The sequence below is a fragment of the Hyperolius riggenbachi genome, chromosome 8, assembly GCF_040937935.1.
Source record: "Hyperolius riggenbachi isolate aHypRig1 chromosome 8, aHypRig1.pri, whole genome shotgun sequence".
Classification (NCBI taxonomy): Eukaryota; Metazoa; Chordata; class Amphibia; order Anura; family Hyperoliidae; genus Hyperolius; species Hyperolius riggenbachi.
Genome location: NC_090653.1, coordinates 255295386 through 255320611, shown reverse-complemented (window position 1 = coordinate 255320611; position 25226 = coordinate 255295386). Strand labels below are relative to the sequence as shown.

At 45.2% G+C, this 25226-nt stretch overlaps 1 protein-coding gene across 5 annotated transcripts in view; it reads left to right on the top strand.

Moving 5' to 3' along the window:
* LOC137527774 (taperin-like) overlaps positions 1-25226 on the top strand; it is a 103953-nt gene that overhangs the window by 12225 nt on the left and 66502 nt on the right. Inside the window, exon 3 of one of the 5 annotated variants that reach the window (XR_011023216.1) lies at positions 9591-9725. The exons of 3 other annotated variants lie outside the window; for them this stretch is intronic. Coding sequence is in view for 1 of the 2 variants with exons in the window: in XM_068248654.1 (XP_068104755.1) it covers positions 9591-9611 (21 nt within the window). In the remaining variant the exon portion in view is untranslated. Of the gene's footprint in view, positions 1-9590; positions 9726-25226 lie in introns of those variants that run through there. One more of the 5 variants, XM_068248654.1, reaches the window with a different exon arrangement.

Genomic DNA, 25226 nt, shown 5'->3' with positions numbered 1-25226 from the left:
TGGCTAACTGCAGCACTTTGTACTATCACAGTCTCTGTAATAAATCAACTTATCTCTCTCTTGTCATACTTGTCAGCCTGTGTCTGGAAGGCTGCCAAGTTCTTCAGTGTTGTGGTTCTGCTATGAACTCCCCCTTCCAGGCCCCTGTATGCACACTGCCTGTGTATTATTTAGATTAGAGCAGCTTCTCTCTTCTCTCTTATCTTTTACAAGCTGGATAAATCGTCCTCTGAGCTGGCTGGGCTTTCACATAGTGAGGAATTAGACAAGGACAAAGCTGTTTGCAGGAAGAAAAGAGCAGCCTGAAACTTCAGTGCATGAGAACAGGGGGAAAGAAACACACAAATGATCTCTTGGGATTCAAAAGGAAGGCTGTATACAGCCTGCTTGTGTATGGATGTATTTTCTATGTGTGGACATACTGTACATCAACCTACTTCCTGTTTTGGTGGCCATTTTGTTTGTTTATAAACAAACTTTTTAAAACTGTTTTAACCACTTTTAATGCGGCGGGGAGCGGCGAAATTGTGACAGAGGGTAATAGATGTCCCCTAACGCACTGGTATGTTTACTTTTGTGTGATTTTAACAATACAGATTCTCTTTAAGTTACCTCCTCTGTAGTTACCTCCTCTGTAGTTATTTTCACACTCAGTTAATCTACAGTCTGTCTTTAAAGGAGTCATCAGGGGATATATCGTAAAATAAGTGGTACTTACCAGGGGGCTTCATCCAGCTCCAAGCTCCCAGGACGTCCCTCGCCGCAGCTCTGCCCACAACCGTTCGCCTCAGGTCCGTCCCGGTCCCCGGCGATTGTCAGAGCGACCTCCAGGTCGCTCTGTACTGCACCTGCGCGAGCAGCGCTGCCAATCACCGCCACGTGGGCCGGAGCGGACTGCGCAAGCGCAGTAGTTCTGCGTCTGCGCAGTCCGATTCGGCCCACGTGGCGGTAATTGACAGCGCCGCTCGCGCAGGCGCAGTACAGAGCGACCTGTAGGTCGTTCTGACGTCCTCGCTGGGGACCGGGACGGACCTGTGGCGAACGGCTGCGGGCAGAGCTGCGGCGAGGGACGTCCTGGGAGCTTGGAGCTGGAGGAAGCCCCTGGTAAGTACCACTTATTTTACGAACTATCCCCTGATGACTCCTCTAACGTTAGAATTCTGGAGTTATTTTAAGGATTGAAGAGTTAACTTTAGGTTTGCCTGAGGTAAAATGTTTCCTGAATACTACATGCCTTATCACCATGGTGATATCTCTAGAAACGTTATTAAAGACATGAGATAAGCTTGAGGCCATTTGTCTTTATAAAGAATAAAGGCCATGCTGAGAATCCCCTATAGATAGATGGACTAGCCCAAAATCTGTCGGTAATGTCAAATCTCTAATACCTACTGTAAGTGACAGCAACATAGGGGAAAAGTAATTTGTGTCTCATTTTACTCTGGGAGAAATGTACTTCTTATTAGTATGTGTTTTAAATCTTAAGATTTTTGTGACAGTTCCTCCTTTAAAGGGAACCTGAAGTGAGAGGTAGATGGAGGCTGCCATATTTATTTCCTTTAGAACATTACCGGTTGCCTGGCAGGCCTGCTGATCTTAGGCTGCAGTGGTGTCTGAAACAAGCATGCAGCTAATCTTGTCAGACTTCAGTCAGAAACACCTGATCTGCTGCATGCTTGTTCAGGATCTGTGGCTAAAAGTATTAGAGGCAGAGGATCAGCAGGACTGTCAAGAAACTGAAGTTGTTTAAAAGGAAATAAATGTGGGGCAGCACGGTGGTGTAGTGGTTAGTGCTTTCGCCTTGCAGCGCTGGGTCCTCGATTCGAATCCCAGCAAAGAATTTGCATGGAGTTTGTATGTTCTCTCTGTGTCTGTGTGGGTTTCCTCCGGGCACTCCAGTTTCCTACCACATCCCAAAAACATACAGATAAGTTAAGTAGCTTCCCCCTAAATTGTCCACAGACTGATACATACACTACATGATACATACATAGACATATGACTATGGTAGGGATTAGATTGTGAGCTCCTCTGAGGGACAGTTAGTGACAAGACAATATATACTCTGAACAGCGCCGCGGAAGATGTTGGCGCTATATTAATACTAAAGAATACATTTTAAAAATATGGCGGCCTCCATAAACCTCTCACATCAGGTTCGCTTTAATATACGGATACAGACAGAGGACTGTTCATTTCTTCAGCTACAACACAAGTTATTCCCTTTTTTTTTTTTTTTTTTTTTTTGGTGCATAGACACGCCATACTTCTACTCCAGCTAAAAAAGTAAGCCGTCAGGTTTTGGACTAGTCCATCCCCTCATGGGCTATTCTCAGGGTTTTCTTTGTTTTCAAAAGCATTTCCTGAGTGTCAGTCGATTTTAAAATTGTCTTTCACCTTTTCTGTACAACCGATAGTTTTCATCGAATTGCAGTAAAATCAAGCTGAAAAATTGTAACTTGTCTGGCCACCTATAGGGCTTTTCCCCACTGGGAAAAAAAAAATTCCAATGGAAGATCGCGCAACATCGTGTTTGCTATGTGATTTGTAAGAACTCCTGTTGATTTGACCGATATGAGGACAAACTGCAGCACGCACTGCGATTGCGATCAGGCCAAAAATGTATTACAACAGTCTTTACAGGGCACCGCCATTACTAAGTTAAAGCGGACCTGAACTCAGAACTTCTTCTCTGCTCTAAAATATAAGCAACAGCTTAATAACCTTTACAGAAAAACATTTTTGTTTCAGCTGATACACATCCTGAAATAAATCTGCAGTGTCTACTTCCTGCTTTCATGGAAGCAGACATGTGTTTACAGATCAGCTGCTCTGCCGAGGGAGCCATCTGACACAACTGAGATCAAATAACAATGGTGATTAGTCACAGATGAGGGGGAATTAGATAGGATACACTCTCTAAATACATCCAGGGTGCATTTCATAATCTGTGCACTTGCGATCGGCAAAACGCATGCACTTCTAAAATCAGAGAACAGCGCATGCAGAGTGGATTTGGCCTAAGCAATGCAGCCTTCTGCTTTGCTCTGTAGAAAATGGTATGCTTAACCTACAGTAGACTTTGAACAGAGTTTATGAAGCCATCTCTGGCATTTACAGCTGTAGTCATTAGCCGAGCAGGATTATACGAAATGGAAAGTTACTGCTGCCTCATAAAGTGGAGAATTTAAAGGTCTGATCTGCAGGGAGGGGGGGGGGGGGGATGGGGAGTGTCCTTCGGGTATTAAATGAAAAGCCTGGGGCCAGAAGAGAGCCTGTCATTTCCAGATTCTGCCTGCGCTTTATTTACTGCTGGGCAGAGCGTGACAGTTTACAGTCGGACTTTATTGCTGAGTAAAGGAGAGCCTGGAGCTCTTTCCATCCGCAGGCTTCTTTAGTGAGTCGTTGTAAAGGACGTCCTGAAGAGAAACCTGAAGAGGAATAAAAACTTATGTGTAGTGCAGCTAAGAAACAGAGCATTAGTTGCAAAGAAAAGTCTCTTGTATTATCTAGTACAGGAAAAAAAAACCACTAGTACAGTTAAAGTACAGTTAAAAAAAAAACACAAGTTATCTATGCAAGAGAGCTTCTCTGAGCTATTCGATCCACTGGGTGGAATACAGTCCTCTTTCTAAAGCACTTAAAGACTCTGAAGTCTAAAAAATCATCTTTTTATTTCAAAAATGTCTTTGCCATGATGGACCTAACTTACATGCTGCATCCCCGTGGCTAAAATCTAACTGAATCCCCCCAAACTCCCTGGGGGGCAATCTGGGCAGCACTTTCGTGAGAGGCAGAGCTTTCAGCTGCAGCTCTGCCTCTACATACGTCTGTCAGCCCGGATCGCCGCCTCTCCCCCGCCCCTCTCTGTCTTCCTTCACTGAAAGGGGCGGGGGAGAGGCGGAGATACGCGCTGCGGCTGAAAGCTCTGCCTCCTCCAGCAGCAAAATCCAAGAAAGTCGTGGATTTTGCGGGGGAGAGGGAGGGGGGATTTAGTTCGATTTCAGCTGCGGGGATGCGGCGCTTTAGTTTGAAATAAAAAGATGATTTTTGAGACTTCAGTGTCTCTTTAAAGGACAACTGTAGCGAGCGGTATGTGGAGGCTGCCATATTTTTTTTTCCTTTTAAGTAATACCAGTTGCCTGTCCTTTTTGCTGATCCTCTGCCTCTAATACTTTCAGCCATAGACCCTGAACAAGTATGCAGCAGATCAGATGTTTCTGACAGTATTATCAGAACTGACAAGATTAGCTGCATGCTTGTTTCTGGTGTGATTCAGACACTACTGCAGCCAATAGATCAACAGGGATTCCAAGCAACTGGTATTATTTTAAATCATTAAATATGGCAACCTCCACATATCTCTGCTACAGTTGTCCTTTAAATAGCCAAGACATAGTGAGAGACTGCTTGAGATAAGGTTTTAGGGCTCACTCACACTAGAGGCGTTTTTGGCCAAATTTAAGTGTGGATGGTTTTTTCAAAAACTCACTGAAAGCGGCTACACCATGTTTCTCTGAGAGAGTTCACATCTGAGCGGTTTGTTTCCGATCCGCTCAGAAAAGCGGTGCATGGGCCATTTTTGAGGCGATTTTGCCTCAATGGAAGGTATAGGAAAAACGCAAACGCTCACAAAATTGCTTTATGCATCGATTGCGTTCATGTTTTTAAGAAAACATTGTTTTTATTCTGTTCTGGATCAGAGTTCACTTCCTGACTAATGTCGGGAAGTGAAAAAACGCAATCGCTCAGCAAAACCGCTTATTAAAGCGGTTCACAAAAAAACAGCGTGCCGGTAATCGCTGGGAGCCGGAAAAAAAAGCTTCAAAAAACGGACACGCGAACGGAACGCAATGTGAACAAGGCCTCACTGCAGGGAAGTTCAAAGGGTCATTATTTCTGCTTTGTTTTATAGCTTAAAAGACAGAGTGTGGTTTCTAAGCTGCAAATATGATAGAATGATGCAATGTTATAACATAAAAAGTTATATAACTGAAAAATAAAAAAAAGACACTTTTCTTTGCTACTTGTGTTCTATTCGTTATCTGTACTACACACGCAATTCATTCTCATGAGGTTTTTACGCTTTAGGTTGGCTGTAACCAGCGCTTTTATGATTTTTGATGGAGTAGTTGCTTGGTCCTGAAATGTATTTTACCATCCATTAGGAACGGTCAGCGAGATGCTAATAAGGACCAGTTCATGCTGATATTCTGCATTTATGCAACTCAGGAACAGATCTGTACGTATAAGTAGATAAATACTTGTTCTCCTTGCATAACAGATGTATTGTACTGTCCACGTTTAGATTTCAGTGAAGTTTATATAGTAAATAGTTGTGCCATCTTTACTGCCTCTCTATAGTAAATCCTGATGTCATTTCCTCCCTTTACACACTCCCCCCTCCCCCCCCCCCATTCCCCCCTAGAAACTGCACTGCTATATCTAGCTTGATTTGTAAACACACGTGAGCACAGCATAGATTGTATTTCAGCGGTTTCTGCAGAGGGTTGAGGTGTATTTCCCTTCCCAGCCTCAGTCTTGTGTCACACTGAACTGCCATCAGCCAATCGGTGAGGAGCAGGAATGTGGGAGGGGAGATAACCAGCCTCCCTCTCCCTGGCAGTGTTCCACAACGGATCCAGGCTGACTGAGATAAGATTCTTTACAGCAGAAACCTTTTATGATGATATTGAAATGCTTGCAATGCAGGTTGCTTGCAGGCTACGTAATAAACGCAGAGCAATGAGTAAATGGAATTTGTGGAGGACAATCCAGCTTTAAAGTAATTTCCTGTAGCATGGTTCAGCTTGTTTGTAGGCCACCTCCTCTTTCTGTAGAATTGTACTGACGGCTCGTCCAGGAGCCAGTCAGTCTGTTTATACAGTGCTCTTCTATAGACTGCTGAAATTATTCCAAAAGAATCATTTTGGATGATTTTTTTTTCCCCAAGTGTGTATCTTATATCTTTTTAATGGCTGAATCATGTATTCATGCTAGACATTAATCACTCATTTACTGGCATTTTCCGAAATCACCTTATGGGTGATCCACTAAGCTGAGACTGAAGGTGCCTGCTAATGATACAATCTTAATTGTACAATATTAATGTATAGTAGACTAGTTTGTTTTGAGGATTTAGTGTGTGTGCGGCGTTATGTCGGGGGAGAGATCGGTCATGCCGAGAGCAGCCAGTCTTTATTCTTTCTTCCCTGCCTCTTTCTTTGTGCACCGCACGCTGTATCTCTGCCGCTTCCATACTGACAGAACACATCACTAGCCTGCAGGCTAGCGACTAATCTGCAGCCTCTGCCACAGACTGTTTCCCAAGGAATCGTGTCCTGATTCCTGTTGGGCCACAGAAATCTAAAATGTATACAAGGCTTAAAGGAGAACTGTAGTGAGAGGTTTATGGAGGCTGCCATATTTATTTCCTTTTAAGCAATACCAGTTGCCTGGCATCCCTGCTGATCTATTTAGCTGAAGAAGTGTGAAGCGGAGAAGGGAAGCCTCATTAGGATCCAGAGGCTTCCCCCTCCCGAGGTAAGTACCCCCCCTCCCCCACCCCGTTTGATTTTTACAGATTCTCTTTAAAAGAGAACTGTAGAAAGAGGTATATGGAGGCTGCCATATTTATTTCCTTTTCCTGGCAGCTCTGCTGATCTATTTGGCTTGAAGAAGTGTCTGTATCACACCAGAAGCAAGCAGCTAATCTTGTCATATCTGTCGAAATTGCTAGAAACACCTGATCTGCTGCATGCTTGTTCAGGGTCTATGGCTGAAAGTATTAAAGACACAGGGTCTGCAGGATAGCCAGGTAACTGGTATTGCTTAAATGGAAATAAATATGGCAGCCTCCATATACCTCTCATTACAGTTCTCCTTTAACTTGCTATCATTGCAAGCACAGCTTACACAGCAGTACAAGCTTGTTATTGTACATACTGGTAGCAGAGATCGGCACACACTGCAGATACTTTGCTATCACTACGGGTTCAGAGTTGCCTACTTACACTTTACAGACTGAAGGTTAATCTGTTAACCTGAGTGTGACTGACCCAGAACATGAATGCAGATCCAGTGACGTGACTTGGGTCTGACCCCTCTGCCTGCATACTTGTTCCAGGTATGTAACTAACATGAGGCCTCTTTTTCACGGACAGTTGATAGGCAGTGAAATGCCTCTCAAACTCTCACAACTGCTCGCTGCTGCCTTGCAACTGCTCGCTGCTGCCTGGTAACTGTTTGCTGAGCACACAGTTCAACTGTCCGTGGAAAAGAGGCCTTACTGAAGCAGAGATCGCAGAACAACCAACTAATTTGTATGGTTTACACTGGAGTAAAGATTGCCATCTGCGTAATTCTTTCATCAGTTTTCTTTCTCTGTATTCGTGTCATCTACATATTTAGTCTAATGTATCCACTTTTTTTTTAATATAACAGAGTTCATGCAATTGGTTCCCATGCAGCCATGTCGCAATCTTACATTTTTGCAGATTTGTGTTTACATCCGACAGGCTCAGGCCTGCATCAGTGCCGTTTTATTGCGTTTGAATTCTAGAGCTTTATTGGGTACATCGTGTTTGGTTGTTCAACCAAGAGGTAAATCTCCAGCTGTGTCCTGTAATCAGTCTATCTCCTCCACGTTATTACACAAGAACAGGGGCGGGCTGAAATGTATGGAGCACGATTGAGCGATTTTGCCAAATTGTACTTTTGTTGAGGAGAAAGCAAAAGATTTGCAAGTTAGAAGAATTTTTGCAGATACAGGCAGTCCCCGACTTATGAACACCCGACTTACAAATCACCCGCCGATATGAACGGCATGGATTCTGTGATTCTGGACTTGTAGTTTTTTAGACAATCGATTTTAAAAAATTAAAAGAAAAAATGGCTTGTGTAAGCAGGTACAGGGGGCTGAGGTGACACAGAGGGGGACACTGGAGGCACAGCGGGGTACATAGGAGGTACACGGAATAGAGATGGCAGAGTGTCCCGACTTAAGAACAGATTCAGGTTAAAGAGGAACTTCAGCCTAAACAAACATACGGTCATTAAGTTACATTAGTTGTTAATTAAAATAGGTAATCTCTTACCCACCCAGTTTTAAAAGAACAGGCAAATGTTTGATTTCATGAGGGCAGCCATCTTTTTGGTTGAAAGGAGGTGACAGCATGAGACACAGTTCCAACTGTCATGTGTCCTGATCACCCCTCCCAGTTGCTAGGCAATGAGAACAACATAGGAAATCTCATCATGCTTTGCACAGCATCAGGTAAAAAATGCCCGGGCAGTTTTGTTTGATGGGGCAGAGCTTAGCTTTTGTGCAGCGAAAAATGAGGCTTAACCTGCCTGGCGTTCTGATTTCCGCGGCCGCGGGAACGTTTTTTTGCACATTTTTTTTTTTTATATTTTTTTTTATTTTTCATGTAGCTAGTATGTTTGTTTAGGCTGACGTTCCTGTTTAAGCAGATTTTTTACGCTGGAGTGGTCCTCTACCAAAGGTATCATTCTATTCAGGTTGAAAGGAATTTCTAGGTGCCTCCAGCCACCCATGTTCACCCTCTTCTGCCCCTTCAGCCACCTATGTTCTCCTTCTACTTCCCCTTCAGGTGGTATCTGTCACCCAAGTATGTCATGCTTCAGTATGCCAGTGTAAAAAGTGCTATGCAACTGACTCTCCTTAAAATATTTGAAGGTCTGACAGCTTAATTGAAAAATGTGATTAACTGAGAGGTGTAAATCTGTAGCAACTTACTGCAGGCACTTGCTGAAGCACGCTACAGAAGATATCGGTGCTATATAAATAATGAATTGTCAGTGAACATTGCCTTATGAAACGATCTCTTGTTCCAGAGCTACAGCCAGCAGAAGTGCTACTGTCGGAAACATTTATTTCTGACACTTACAGCGACACTGAAGCGAGAATAAATCTCGCTTCTTGTCTCATAGTCAGCAGGGGCATGTGTACCCCTGTTAAAACGCGATATCCCGCGGCTAAACGAGGGCCCCTGACCCCCCCCCCCCTGCAAAATCAACGACCAACTTAGTCGTAGATTTTGCTGCTCTTCAGGCAGGGCTAACGGCTGCAGCCCTGCTTCTCAGCGGCGTCTATCAGCAGCGCATCGCCGCCTCTCCCCCGCCCCTCTCAGTGAAGGAAGACTGAGAGGGGCGGGGGAGAGGCGGAGATACGCGCTGACAGACGTGCGTGAGGCAGGGTTGCGGCGGTTAGCCCTGCCTTAATCCGGAAAAGGGGATGCGCTGCTCGGAGGGGATTTTGGGGTAAGGGACCCCCGTTTAGCCGCGGGATAGCGGCGTTTTAGCAGGTGCACACATGTCCCTGCTGACTGAGGTCTGAAGCGAGATTTATTCTCGCTTCAGACTCTTGAAGCAAAAAGAATTATATGATATAATGAATTGCTTGTGTAATATGGATAATTACTATACCATTAGTAGCAAAGAAAATATTCTCATATTTTTATTTTCAGTTCTATAGTATTTCATTTTTTTTTTTTTTTTTTTAATAACATTGCATCATTCTCTAAAATTTGCAGTTTACACACTACTCAGCATTCTAAATGATTTTACAGAGCAGGCCAGTGAGAGATTGAACTGTCCTCTGGAGAGAAAAAGAAAATACAGTGACTGACAGTTGAGATAATAAGCTTCAGAAGACGGAGCTCTCTGCGACTTTGAAAGTCGTGGAGCTCAATGGCTCTTTTGCAAAGATAACAGGAGTTTAACTCTTCCTGTGCTGGAAATGATATTAAACTTGTGTCTCTGCTCCTAATGTTTTATTTCTTAGCTGAACTACACATATAAATCATATCATTTTTTATTTTTATTTTATTTTTTTTTTGCTTCAGTGTCTCCAAGGCGGCCGTAAATGATAAAAACCAATCAAATGATTTTCCTGTTTTTATGATTAAAAATTGTGTAGTAAAAAAAAAAAAAAAAAAATTGCTTTAGAAAGTTTCTTGGTTTCAATCCTGAAAATGAAGTCTGGGGTTGACTTGATGACTTTAACCACTTCAGGACTCAGCCTTTACCCCCCCCCCCCCCCCCCTTAAGGACCAGCGCCGATTTCTAAGATCTGTGCTGGGTGGGCTCTACAGCCCCCAGCACAGATCAAATACCAGGCAGAGCGACCAGATCGCCCCCCTTTTTTCCCCACTAGGGGGATGATGTGCTGGGGGGGGTCTGATCGCTCCTGCCTGCGCGTGGCTGGCGGGGGGGGCACCACAAAGCCCCCTCCACCGCAGGTTTCCCCCTCTCCTCCCTCCCTGCCCCGAAGATCGGAGGCTGCACAGGAACGGATCTGTCATGTGCAGCCTCTAACAGGCTCCTGCCTGTCATGTGACAGCGATCCCCGGCCGCTGATTGGCCGGGGATCGCTGATCTAGTACAACGCTGCCACTGTTAGCAGCTTTGTAAAAATGTAAACAAAGCGGATTATTTCCGCTTGTGTTTACATTTAGCCTGCGAGCCGCGATCGGCGGCTTGCAGGCTATTCACGGAGCCCCCCGCCGTGAATTGACAGGTAGCAGCCGCTCGCGCGAGCGGCTGTTTCCTGATTAATTAGCCTGTACCTGGCGACGCAGATGTGCGTCGCTGGTCCTGCAGCTGCCACTTTGCCGACGCGCGTTATGAGTGCGCGGTCGGCAAGTGGTTAAAAGGAACCTTAACTGGCATGTCATATGAGGTACAGTGACAAGCATACAAATAACTAGGCTGCGCTCCTTCTCTTCTTTTTCTGCCTGAAAGAGTTTATGTATTTAAGTGACAGTTTCTCTCCAGTTGGGGCCCAGTTGAACTGTAGCATAATCCTCACTCAGTGTTCTCCCCAGGCTCTTAGCCGGGTGCTCCACCCGGCTAGTTTTGGTGAGCACCTGGCTGCCATTGGCTCACCTCCTTCTGTGCTGTAAGCAGAATTGTGCAGAGAAGCACTGGCCCTGCCTTCCCTCATATCGCCCCACCCAGCTACTTTTTCATGCCCCCCGGCTGGAAAAAAAATCAGGGCTGTGGAGTCGGTCCAAAAATCCACCGACTCCGACTCCGACTCCTTAGTTTAGGATTCCACCGACTCCGACTCCACGACTCCGACTCCTCTAATTTGCATATTACAATTTTGTTGATTAAAAGTATGTAACATGAAATTCGTCTCTTAACTGCCAACGCTTAGGAATTTTACAAGACAACTGAAGTGAGAAGGATATGTAGACTACTATATTTATTCCCTTTAGACTAAAACTAGTCCTTGGTAAGAGTACTTGTAAAAGGTACAAACCGGAACAAAGAACATCTATCAGGCCCTAGGCAATGTAAGTGTGGGTACATGCAAGAATGATGTGCAGGTACTCTGCAGGGGAATGAGGAGATTGTAAACAGACAACACCTCTGTGTTCAATGTGCACAGCATTCTCAGTGGATTCCCTGCAGCTCTGTGGGGAGTGCATATGTAGAGTATAGTACTACTGTGTAACAAAGTAAACCTGAGACAGATGAAATTAAAGTTTTATACATACCTGGGGCTTCCTCCAGCCGCCTTCAGGATAATCAGTCCCTCGTTGTCCTCCTCCACCACCTGGATCTTCTGCTATGAGTCCAGGTACTTGAGCCAGTCAGGCGTAGTGCGCATGCACACACTCCGCCGCCAGGAGCATACTACACCTGTGCAGCACTATTGCGCAGGTGCAGAATGTTCCTGGCTGTGGGAGCGGCATGCGGCCGGACAGCGCTGACTGGCTGAATTACCAGGACTCATAGCAGAAGATCCGGGTGGTGAAGGACAGCGAGGGACTGATTAGCCTGAAGGGGGCTGGAGGAAGCCCCAGGTATGTATAAAACTTTACTTTTCATCCGTCTCAGGTGCGTACATTTGAAATCGGCGCCGGTAGACTTGGGCGCAGGATACAGCGGTATATGGCTGATCCTGCTTCTGCACAAGTTTGGGCCGATTTAATTACTATTCCCCCTCCAGGCCGACATGGATAGTGGGGGAATGAAATAATTCGGCTTCCAGCGATTGCTGGAGGCCGAATTATTATGTTTTTAAGCAACTTCGGCTCTGTCTTCTGACGGAGCCGACGTTACTCACTGAGCGCTTCAATAGGAATGATTCCTATTGAAGTCTATGGAGGCGCCGGCTGCGCCCAAATCTAGCAGCGCTGAAAAGCACTGCTCCGGTCTCAGTTACCCTTTAATTTGTAGTCACCAAACCAAAATTTTAATAACATATCAAATTATTTGATTTCATCAGCAAAGGGAGTGCATACATTTGCATAAATCAGCATCAATGCAGAATTATTTCCATCTCGTTGACCATCTCTATTAGTGACACAGCTACACATCAGGCTTTATTCTTACAGCATAGATGTTATTTAGTATATATAAGAGATTCCTGTGTACACATCATATATACAGTCACAATCAGATATGTATATCTGACCTTAAAAATACGGGGACTGCTTGATTGAAGCAGCACAAGTAACTAATTTTGATTGGTTTATTTCATTTTTGTGGGCTAAGCACAGCTATTACTGTATATATACTGTATATATACATTATTTTTAATGACTATTGTCTGAGAAATAGAACATTTTATCATATTTTCTATTTTAATTACAGTTTAAATTCATTAGGAGTCGGAGTCGGAGTCGGTGCATTTTTTCCCGACTCCGACTCCGACTCCAGGCACCCAAAATTGCCCGACTCTCCGACTCCACGACTCCGACTCCGACTCCGACTCCACAGCCCTGAAAAAAATTCTGGGAGAACACTGCTCACTAATAAGGAATTACAGTTGTAAAACTGTCAGTGAATGGGGCTTCTGACAATATTTGGATATCCGAACTACCCAGATAATCCAAACTTTTTCCACTATCCGAACTTTGAATCAGATTCCGGATATCTTTGTAAATCTGAATAGCACTATCCGAGCAAACTCTGATTTCCCATGTGAAATCCGGGCGGATAGTTAGGCCTGGGACACACCAGAGGAGTTTTTCTGAACGTTTTGAGTTTTTAAATCTGCTGCTAATGTTATCCTATGTGTCTGCACACTGGAGCAATGAGGTTTTGTAAAAAAAAAACATAGCATTACATTGGGAAGAGCTTTTGAAACCTCTAAAAGCTCTTCCCAATGTAATGCTATGGGTTTTTTTTTACAAAACCGCATTGCTCCAGTGTGCACAGACACATAGGATAACATTAGCAGCAGATTTAAAAACTCAAAACGCTCAGAAAAACTCCTCTGGTGTGCACCAGGCCTAAGTTAGGATATCCGAGCAGAGGCCTTCAATGGCAAAAATCCCTTTCGGAGGCATTCAGTCCTAGAGAGAGAGAGAGAGAGAGAGAGAGAGTGTGTGTTTTGGAAGCAATTTAAGCCATTTGCAGGCCACTTCCGGTTTTCTATCCGGACATCCGTATCCGACCGGATATCCAGGATATTGGGTTTGGATATCCGATTCTATTCGGATACCAAAAAGTTTGGATTCGGATATCCAATTCGGATCCGGATATCTGGGTATCCGAATCAGAGTTCAATTCGGATTTTGAAAAGGGGTATCCGAGGAGCACTGCTTCTGAGAGCACGGGATAGATCAATAGTTCATATATTTTAGCTCTCTGAGACGCACAAAAAAGTCATTGAGCAGAGACAAAACAATTAATGTATATATTTGTTTTTAAACCTAACGTTAAACTCTGGGATATCCTTTTTTTTTTTTTTTTTTTTTTTTAATTAAGCAATAGGAGGATTGATATAATCGTTTATCTCATCAATATTTTTTTCACTTAAAGCAAACCTGAACTGAAAATTAAGTCAAAATACACATATACAAGTCATACTTGCCTCCCCTGTAGTCTACTTATCCATGTCTTTCTCCTCTCTTGTGTCCTGCTTGTCCGCCGTGATCAATGGAATTCTCCGTCCTCTATTTTAAACATGGCCATTACCCCATAATATCACCCATTTGAGCCATAGGGTCATTACCTTGCTCATCAGTTGTCCTTTCTGCTATAACTGGCAGCAACTGATATATTTCACTTCTGACAACATCTTGTCAGAACTGGAAGGAATCATTGTAAGAAGAAAACGGTGAGCTTCTGAGAGGAACTGACGGCGAGGTTAGTATATAATATTTATTTGCAGGTACATCATGTGTTTATGTTAATTTTACTTGGTTCAGGTTCACTTTAAGGCTCACTTTAAATGAAGCCTGAGACCTTTAGGAGTGCAGCATTTATACTTACCTGGGGCTTCCTCCAGTCCCATCCCTCCCTTGTTGTCCTCCTAGGATGCTCTGTTGTCCTGCAGTGAGACCAGGTAAGTTTACAGAAGAAGAGGGAATCCTTTGGATACTAATGAGGCTCCCCTCTGATCCCTCAGCACAGAGCGCAGACCCTCCAAAGATTACCGACAAAGGGTTGTCCGTAATCTGATCAGAGCTGCGCTCCTCTACGAGCTCGGCCATACTGCGCCTGCAACCTGGAGCCGCTCATGCAGGAGCAGCTCCGAGCTACTGCGCAGTTGTGGCTGTGATCGCACTTGTGCCAGAAGAGGAGCCTGGTCCCAATTAGCTGAAGGGTCCGCGAGCAGCAACGGGGGACCAGAGGACGCGGGAAGCCTCATCTGGATCCAGAGGCTTCCCTCTACTTAGGCAAGTATGTGTTTCTAAACCAGAGCTTTGGCTCGGTTTTGCTGTTAAACATTCTGAAGCCTAAAAAAATTTACAGGTTTTTAATAGCCAGTCCTTTTTCAGCATTAATGGCAGAAGTGAAATGCAGCATCCCCGCGGAGAACGATGCCTTAATCACCCCGGGGCGAAAAATGTGGGGCTCCTTCCAGATAGAGGCAGAGCTTTGCGCAGTAGCTCTGCCTCTACTCACGTCAATCTCCACGGAACTCCGCCTCCTCTTGCCCCTCTCAGTCTTCTTTCGTTGGGAGAGGCGGAGATTGAGGGCAGCACAAAACTCGGCCTCCCCCGGGCAGCAAAATCCATGACCTGGAAAGTGGTGGATTCTTGCCCCAGGATTTAGGGGGGATAAAACCCTCATTCTGCCGTGGGGATGCGGCGTTTCAGTTATGCCATTAATGCTGAAGTGGACTGCCTATTAAAAAGAGGTCATTTTTTAGGCTTTAGACTCTCTGTAAAGAACTCAAAGTAGTAATATGTCTATAAACCTGGCTCAGACAAGATAATGCACAGTTTTATTTAGAAAAAAAAATCCAATCTTTAAAGGGACACTACAGCGAAAAATTGTAAAATTTAACCTGCTGGGCGGTCTGGACGAGCTCAGCTCGTCCAGTACCGCCGGAGCCTGCCGCTCAGGCCCTGCTGGGCCGATTTGGCTCAAATAAAAAGCAGCACACGCAGCCGGCACTTTGCCAGCCGCGTGTGCTGCCTGATCGCCGCCGCTCTGCGGCGATCCGCCGCGAGCAGCGGCGAAAGAGGGCCCCCCTAGCCGCCTGAGCCCAGCGTAGCCGGAACAAAAAGTTCCGGCCAGCGCTAAGGGCTGGATCGGAGGCGGCTGACGTCAGGACGTCGGCTGACGTCGATGACGTCACTCCGCTCGTCGCTATGGCGACGATGTAAGCAAAACAAGGAAGGCCGCTCATTGCGGCCTTCCTTGTTTATTCTGGGCGCCGGAAGCGATCGGAAGATCGCCTCCGGAGCGCCCTCTAGTGGGCTTTCATGCAGCCAACTTTCAGTTGGCTGCATGAAATAGTTTTTTTTTTATTAAAAAAAAACCCTCCCGCAGCCTGCCTGGCGATCTTAATAGAACGCCAGGCAGGTTAAAATATGTGCAAACATCTATACAAATAAGAAGTACGTTTCTTCCAGAGTACAATGAGCCATAAATTACTTTTCTCCTATGTTGCTGTCACTTACAGTAGGCAGTAGAAATCTGACAGAAGTGACAGGTTTTGGACTAGTCCATCTCTTCATAGGGGATTCTCAGCAAGGCTTTTATTCTTTATAAAGATATTCCCTAAAAAGGATTCAAGCAATGATGCTGGCCAGCTTCCCTGCTTGCTACACAGTTTTTTGGCAGTTGGACAGAGCAACTGCCATTCACTAAGTGCTTTTGAAAATAAATATATCCCTGAGAATCCCCTCTGAAGAGATGGACTAGCCCAAAACCTGTCACTTCTGTCAGATTTCTCCTACCTGCTGTAAGTGACAGCAACATAGAAGGAAAGTAATTTATGGCTCATTTTACTTTGGAAAAAATGTACTTCTTATTTGTATATGTTTGCACATATTTTAAATTTAAATTTTTTTCGCCATAGTGCCCCTTTTAAGATTTTTTTTTTCCAATTTCTTAAGTTAAATGTGGGAGAATGTGCAGAGTAGAAAGTAGCTGAGAGAGTGCCTTTGCTATCTGTGGGAGTGCAGCTGTATGTGAAACCACAATTTGAAAATACATTTGCACAACTGGTAGAGCAGGGGTCACACCCATAACTGTAACCGCGGAGATATTAATAGATGTTCAGAAGAAGAGTGATTGTGTGGGAGTGGTACCCCGCTGCATGGGAGGCAGAGATCTTCTACCCCAGATCAGCCCAGCGCTGCCTTCTGCCAAGCCCAATTCAATACAACCTCACTGGGTGGAAATGACAAGCCCAGTTCAATACAACCTCACTGGGTGGAAATGACAAGCCCAGTTCAATACAACCTCACTGGGTGGAAATGACAAGCTACGCGGGTGCCAGAATTCTCTGACAGCGCTCCCATATCTGTACAGAAAGTCAGCAATATCCGTACATAAGTTAAAAGGCCCATTTCTCTTCCTGCACCCCTCCCCTTTTTGAGTATTTTTGCCATGGTCCTTAAAGAGACCCAGAGACTAACTACCTACCAGTTTTATACATACCTGGGGCTTCCTCCAGCCCCATCAGCCTGGATCGCTCCCACGCCGCCGTCCTCCGCTGCCTCTATCGCCGCTACTTGGTCCCGTCTTTTCAGCCAGTCGATGCAAGCATAGTGCGCTCCCTCCGTACTGCACAGGCGCATGCGTACAGAGCCAGAGGAAGCCCCCGTGCATGCGGAAGACTGGTCGCATCCGGCGGAAGTGACGGGACCCAGTACTAGCGATGGAGGACGGCGGCGTGGGAGCGATCCAGGCTGATGGGGCTGGAGGAAGCCCCAGGTATGTATAACTTTTTTTTTTTTCTTTTTTTTTTTTAGAGATCGTTCTTCTCTGGTTCCCTTTAAAAGGAACCCGAGGTGAGAGGGATGAGGAGGCTGTCCTATTTATTTCCTTTTAAACAATACCAGTTGCCTGGCAGTCATCCTGATCCTGTGTCTCTAATACTTTTAGCCATAGATCCTGAACAGACATGCAGCAGATCAGGTACTCTGACTCAGGTTTTCCTGCATTAGGCACATGCTTGTTCCAGGGTTATGACTCAGACGCTACATATGCCAGAAGATCAGCAGGGCTGCCAGGCAACTGGCATTGTTTACAAGGTAATAAATATGGCAGCCTCCATATCCCTCTCACCTCGGGCACTCTTTAAAGGACGCCTGAAGTGAAAGGGATATGGAGGCTGCCGTGTTTATTTCCTCTGTGTCTGACACCCCATGTTAACATTGTATCTATCACTATTTATTGTCCAGCATTGTGTAATATATTGGCACTTTACAAATACAATAAATAATAACTAAAAAATACGGGTTGTCTTGATCTTACTGGTCGGTAGTGTCGTAATTATACACACCAGAAACAAGCATGCAGCTAATCTTAACAGATTTTTGTCAGAGCACCTGATCTCAGGATCTATGGCTACAGGTATTGGAAGCAGAGGATCAGCAGGACTGCCAGGCAATCTGCATTGTTTAATAGCAAATAAATACGGCAGCCTCCACATCCCTCTCAATTCAGTTCTTTAAGTGCACTTTGCGTTTACTGCCTGCTTTGGAAAGTCTTTCCTCGTCACAAGTCAAAATGAAAAGTTTTACATTTCTTATAGCATAACCTTTTTAGTAGTGTCCGGGGTCTGCTTTATTGTCTTTGGGCGGAGGGGGGGGGGGGGGAGTTGTGTGGGGGGGTCACTCACATTCCCCGGTCATCTTTATTAGATGGAATCTTCCAGTTGCATATTAAAACCAGGTCCACTTAACGACAGCGTGTGCCTCTGAACAGTGCAGACGCAAGTCCCCAACAGGGCGAGCACAAAGAAAGGAATCGATCGATCAGTTGATCACAAGCACTTTCTTTTACTGCGCAGTCACAGCTTGAAACTTGCACCTGCACACTTCAGAATAGCTTTGTGCCACTCGCAGGAACTCTACGTGCCCCTGGAACCGAGGTGGGGTCGGCTCAGAGGACAACTAGCAGTGCCAGGACACTCCCAAATAGTATGACCTTAATTTAGAGCGGACCTGAATTCAGAACTTCCTCTCTGCTCTAAAAGATAAGCAACAGCATAATATCTTTTGAAGAACATTTTTTTTGCTACAGCTGATACAAATACTGAAAAATCTGCAGTGTCTACTTCCTGCTTTCATGGAAGCAGACATATTGTTAACTAGGGCTGTGGAGTGGGTACAAAAATCATCCGACTCCAGGTACCAAAAATGACTCAGACTCCTTAGTTTCAGTTTATGAAACCTCTGACTCTGATGCCAACTCCGACTCCACAGCCCTGTTAACATCCTGTGTTTACTAATTAGCTCTCTGCCATGGCAGAAAAAGAATTGCTTATAGCCTTTTTTTTTATTTAAATAAATTGGAACGTCCCTTTTTAATGGATGTTAACTTATACCGTAAGCATACTGATCCAGCTCTAAATTGCCTTTTAATCAGAGGAATTCTAATCCATTACTAGTTTTTGCTACATTTGACTTCAAAATAGCCAGCTAGTTGAAATATACAGTTTAATAACTAGTGTTCTGTTCATACCCAGTGTCTGGTCAGGTGAGGTAGGCTGTGTGATTTGGGCTCAGCATGCACCATCCACCCTTTCAGACTGTAGGGGGCGGAGCTCAGACTGCTCTGTGGAAAGAATGCAGTTTATAGCCATGACAGTCTGTTCTTCAGGAAGTGGCCATTGGGCTTTGGACCAGGAACCTTGGAAGTCTTTTGTTTTACCCTGGTCAATGGTGGAGCTTCTGTACACATAACACAAGCCCTACAGCTGAGTTCTGCACAGGACTAGGGAGAGATCTGTGCTTTGATGAATGCTCTTTCTGAGATCAGACCTTGCACAATATTGTAATACTTTAATACAGCTCCCTTGTAAAGCATTTCCTCCTCCTCCTCCTGTCTTAGCGTATTTTGTTTCTCATCCGAGTTACAGTAAGGAGATGAGAGCAGCGACTGATCATTTGTACAAATTGCCGACTTGGGGAAAATGAGTGGATTAGGAGACAGGACAGCCTGTTAATGCTCTGTAACAAGCTTGTGAACAGCAGCAGTAATAAAATCAAAGCACTTTGCTGCCGTGACTCAAGAGAGGATTGGGGCCCTGAGGCTTCTGTGCAACAGACTATCAGCTGACCATAAGTCAAAACATATGAGCAGCGCTTTATGCAAAATCCGTTCTGCAGCAAATTGGCTTTTTTTTTAATTGTACAATTTTTTTGTAAGAGTGAGTTTGAGTTTTCTAAAAAAAATAAGACTATACACCTGAATAAGGTCTGTGATTGGCCACTTTTTCATCAGCTTAGAGACTTCTGCTATCTTCACGATGATGGCTGAAGCCCCTCTTGTAGAGAGTTTGCAGTTTTTAGCTTAGGGTTAATTTAAATAGGAACTGTAACCCAGGATTGAACTTTATTCCAATCAGCAGCTGATGCCCCCTTTCCCACCAGAAATCTTTACCTTTTCTTGAATAGATCATCAGGGGGCTCTGTATGGCTGCAACTGTAGTGAAACCCCTCCCACAGATTGCTGTCCGTGAACCTCGTTGCATTGTGGGAAATAACGGCTTTTTCCAACTGCCAAGCAAGCAGCAGGCATAGAACTCTTAGTAACGAACATTCCGTACAGATCACCTGGCAGGGCTAAAGATGTCACCTCATGTGATACATTTTAGAATGTAAATCAGGGAGCGGAAAGATTTTACAATGGGCAAACGCTGACTGAATAAATCTATAAGTGAATATTGTAAAAAATAAGCAATTTTCTTCATTGTTGTTCTCAATACAGTTCCTCTTCAACGGGCACATTCCTGGCTCAGGTTTGCCATGAACTTCTTCGGGCAAATAAGTGACAGCCATGGAGGAGAGATTCATTTACATGCTTCTATTTATATAGGTGGGCATCTCGGCTTTACCCAGAGTTCCTCCTTAGACACGTAGATGCACGGCGCACATGCTGCAGGTCGCACTCCAGATACATCCGCTAGGGATCCACTTTCACTGTCAGATACCTATCAGGAGTGAAAATCTCTTGCTGCAGGCAGAGAAGACGCCAGATCTGGTTTCTGTTATCGGTGCGCAGCGGCTGAGGCATGCTGGGAAGGATTACAGGGAAGCTGCAGGTGCATCTCCCGCTGCTTAGACAATGGCCAAGGGTGCAGCTATGCCTCCTGTGTGAGGAAGAGAAACACCTGTGGCTCTGACAGAAGCGGCGGCCTGAAACGCTACATGCGGTTTTCCTAGCAGAATACGTTGTGCTTCCAGATAAGCTGTGAGCAGGATTGCCCTGTAGGTGAACGATGGTGTCTCACTGTAAAGTGAACCTGCGTTCGATAAAAGCTATTTGTATGCTCTCTCCTGAGCAGGATTATATACAGTACATGTCTTTAGTTTGATGATCCGTTTCTCAGGTGTTCCCCCTTCCTGCATTGTTCACTCCCACTTCAGTGGGCATCTGGTCTGCTCACCCCTCTCACCCCACCCCTCTCCCATGTTATCTTAGACGATTAAAGTACCTCCGAACCAGGAACAAATAAAATGAAGAAAGTACATGGTGGCCTAGATTTCCTTTCCCTGAGTGTGTTGGCGCTGCTCGCATTGTCCTTTGAGTACTACCAAACTACCCATATTAGAAGCTTGTTTGATTAAAAATCTAGCGACTAAACTCTGTCTATTTGGGCAGCAGAGGTGATGAGTGCTTTATTTTTCATACACAGTGATGTCATTGATCTGATGAATTGTAAGCTGGTTTCTAAAGGTGCGCATACATCTAGTAATGATGGGCAGATTCGACCAAGAGACAAATCTCTTATCGAATCTGATAAGAGAGAGATCTGTCAACTGCCCATACACCACAGGCCAATTCCTAATCCATTTCATGCAAAAATCGATCCGGAATCGGCCTTGCGCGCCACATCCGCCGCCTCGCCACTGTGCCTCCCTAATGTAAATGTCCCCCATGCCTGTAAATGTATACCTCTCCGCGGCCTCTGCTTGTCCCCCACTGGCTTCCGGTATTCCGTCTCTGCACACACGCGTCGCAGTTAGCTGAAGGTGTAATGGTTAAGGGCTCTGCCTCTGACACAGGAGACCAGGGTTCGAATCTCAGCTCTGCCTGTTCAGTAAGCCAGCACTAATTCAGTAGGAGACCTTTGGCAAGTCTCCCTTACACTGCTACTGCCAATAGAGCGCGCCCTAGTGGCTGCTGCTCTGCTCTGGCGCTTTGAGTCCGCTAGGAGAAAAGCGCAATATAAATGTTATTTGTCTTGTCCTGCGTTGTTTCCTAGTAAGGGTGTGTGTGTGTGTGTGTGTGTGTGTGTGTGTGTGTGTGTGTGACTGAGGCCGCGGAGAGGTAATGTATACATTTACACAGGGCATGGGGGGACATTTACATTAGGGGGGCAGCGTTGGTTTTGTCCCGCTCGTTGAGAACTTGCACGCCATCACGCGCACCCCATCCAGCAACATTTTGCTGCATGCGCAATTGAGAATGCGACCAATTTTCGTCCCAAAATTGGTTGCATTGTCGGTCGGGCATGCACTTGGTGGCACCGATTTTCATGCAATTCAATTATAATAATCAATTTGGATGGTCGAACGGTTTCCAAGTCGCCTGATGTATTGCCACCTTCAGTGATGTCACTGTTTTTTTTTTTTTTTCTATAGCAAATGGTGGGCTGTATTTTCAGTGTTGTCATTGGTCTGTAGTGAATGGATAGGCTGCATTCAATGTCACTGGTCCCTAGTTAATCTAGTTAATAAATAGGCTACATTCTCAGTGATGTCACTGGTATCTAGTGAATGGATAGGCTACATTCTCAGTGATGTCACTGGTATCTAGTGACGGGATAGGCTACGTTCTTGGTGATGTCACTGGTCTCTAGTGAATTGATAGGCTGCGTTCTCAGTGATGTCACTGGTCTCTAGTGAATGGACAGGCTGCATTCTCAGTGATGTCACTGGTCTCTAGTGAATGGACAGGCTGCATTTTCAGTGATGTCACTGGTCTCTAGTGAATGGATAGATTGTACAGCTCTGTTTTGTATACCGCAGATTTGTATTCTTGGAATATTTTAACCTTTTAATCTGTCTCCGCACACCATGTACAATTCACGGGAGACCTCTGATCAAGAGACTGTACGAAAGATGCAAATCCTTTAATCAGCTTGTACCAAGCAGGGCAAGAGTCCAGCACAAATTAACTTACAGCCGGCCATAAACGCCTGTGACGTGCTGGAAAGGCAAATGTCTTTAGCGGCTTGTTATAAATAATGTAGATTAGGGCTATTTATAGAATATAACAGCTGATTATATGTTTGGGGAGCAGTCCTGACTTGCAGCGGCAGGGCTGTGGAGTTGGTACAAAAATCCTCCGACTCCTCAGTTTAGGATTTCACCGACTCCTCTAATTTGCATATAACAATCTTGGTGTTTCAAAGTACTGTATATAACACAAATGGCATCTCATCACTGCCAACTACCGCACTTCCTCCTTCAAGCTGGAAGGAGGAAGTGCTGTAGTGTGGTGTAGATTGCATCACATACGTCGCATGAGAGGGGAATGATATGCATAGGATCCCACGGACTTCTGGGTAAGTTAACTCCCCATCTCCTATGGTCACACCCAGGCCTGGAGTTACCTCACAGGAGCCTATAGGCACAGATGTCCTGGCACCCTATGCTTTGCCCTCCGTGAACCTAAAATGCCAGCCAAACCACACTGCAAGCTGTCACTTCTTCCCTACTTCCTTTACCCATCATAGATAGCAACAGGTGCCCCTAAGTAGTAGGTAGCCAGAGCTATCCTCAATATTAAGTAGCTAGAGGTGCCCCAGGTATTAGGAAGCCAGAAACCCTCAGTATTAAGTAGCTAGAGGTGCCTCTGGCTGGAGTAAGCTCTCATTGGTGGAATGAAGAGAACAGGCTGAGTAACCTCTTTTTTAGACCCTCATCAGGACTCTGCATAAGGAAAGAGGCGCTTGGGGAGGGGAGAAAGCCACCTTTCTATCATCAGGTGCCAGTAGGCGCGTGCCTACAGTGCCTTATGGTGAATCCGGCCCTGGTCACACCTGCATTCATTAAAGTGTACCAGAGCTGATAAAAAGAAAACATTTTATACATACCTGGGGCATCCTCCAGCCCCGTCCGCTCAGATCGCTCCCACGCCACCGTCCTCCGCTGCCTGCAGCTTTGGGAACCGGGTCCCGTCACTTACGTCAGTCGGAGCCAAACTATGCAGGAGTAGTGCGCCCTGCTGCTGGAGAGATACGCAAAGAGCGCACTTCACTTGCGTCAGCCTGGCTCCGACTGACGTAAGTGACGGGACCCGGTTCCCAAAGCTGCGGGCAGCGGAGGACGGTGGCGTGGGAGCGATCTGAGCGGACGGGGCTGGAGGATGCCTCAGGTATGTATAAAATGTTTTTTCTTTTTATCAAGTCTGAGTCCCTTTAAGATTTCGAATCAGAGTAGCTACTCAAAAGCCCAACCCTGTTAGAGACACAGGATCAGGACTAACAGGCAAAATACAAATGACTTCCTCTATATCCCTCTCACCTGGGGTTCCCTTTAAGAGAAGGCTTCCCCCATCTCTTCAAGGGATGACATGGTGCAAAGTCACATTAAAGTCACATATTTATAATATAATATAGACCTGCTAAACCAACCGCAAACTGTAATGTAAGTCCTTTTATCCTTGTAAAGCTCAGCAATGAGTTGGGTCATTGTCCCACTGTGTAATCTTGTGTGGATTGTGGATGCCCAGTTGCTGTATTACTTGTAGTGCCGATCTCTGCGTTCCTGGAACCTCTTGTGAATGAAGACTCCGTGTCACACACACACATAAAGGAGAGCCGTCTTGCATCACCCGGGTGGAGTGTACATCGCAAATTACCTAATCCCTCTGCAACCAGGGCAATCTAGAGTTGCCGGGGCAACAGCTTGGCAAAGGCCACAGCTCAATGTTTTAAAACAACCATCTGATATTTAATTAGCCCGGAGCCTTTGATCTCCCCGGCCAAGCGTGGAAAACTTAATCTAGGAAATTTTATGGAGTGGGATTTATCAAAGTGTGTGCAAAGGGGATTGGAGAGCAGTTGCAGCCAAACACCTGGTTTAATTTGCTAGCAATATTTCGCAATATATATCTCTGTCTCTTGACCAGCTACTCCCATTTTTTCTCCATTTTTGTTTTTGCATTTGTCATGAAAACCAGCCCCAATTAGTGTGATTAGCACACTCACCTTGCAGCCCTGGGTCTTCAATTCAAATCCCATCCAGAGCACTATCTGCAAGGAGTTTGTTCTCCCCGTCTCTGCGTGGGCTTCCTCTGGGAACTCCGGTTTCCTCCCACATTCCAAAAACATACAGATAAATTCCCCCCCTCCCCCCCCCCAAATTGGCCCTGGACTATGATATATACACTACACGGTACATACATGGACATATGACTGTGTAGGGATTAGATTGTGAGCTCCTCTGAGGGACAGTTAGAGGAACTGTTGCGAAAATCTTAAAATTTAAAACGCATACAAATAAGTACATTTCTTCCAGAGTAAAATGAGCCCTATATTACTTTTCTCCTATGTTGCTGTCACTCACAAGTAGTACCGACAGGTTTTGGGTTAGTCCATCTCTTCATGGGAGATTCTCAGCATGGCCTTTATTCTTTATAAAGACACCCCCCATAAAAAGATTTATACAAAGATGCTGGCCAGCCTCCCTGCTCACTGCACACTTTTTTGGCAGTTGGACGGAGCAACTTCCGTTCACTAAGTGCTTTTAAAAATAAAGAAAACCCTGATGACCCCCCATGATAAGATGGACTAGCCCAAAATAATGTCAGATTTCTACTACTTACAG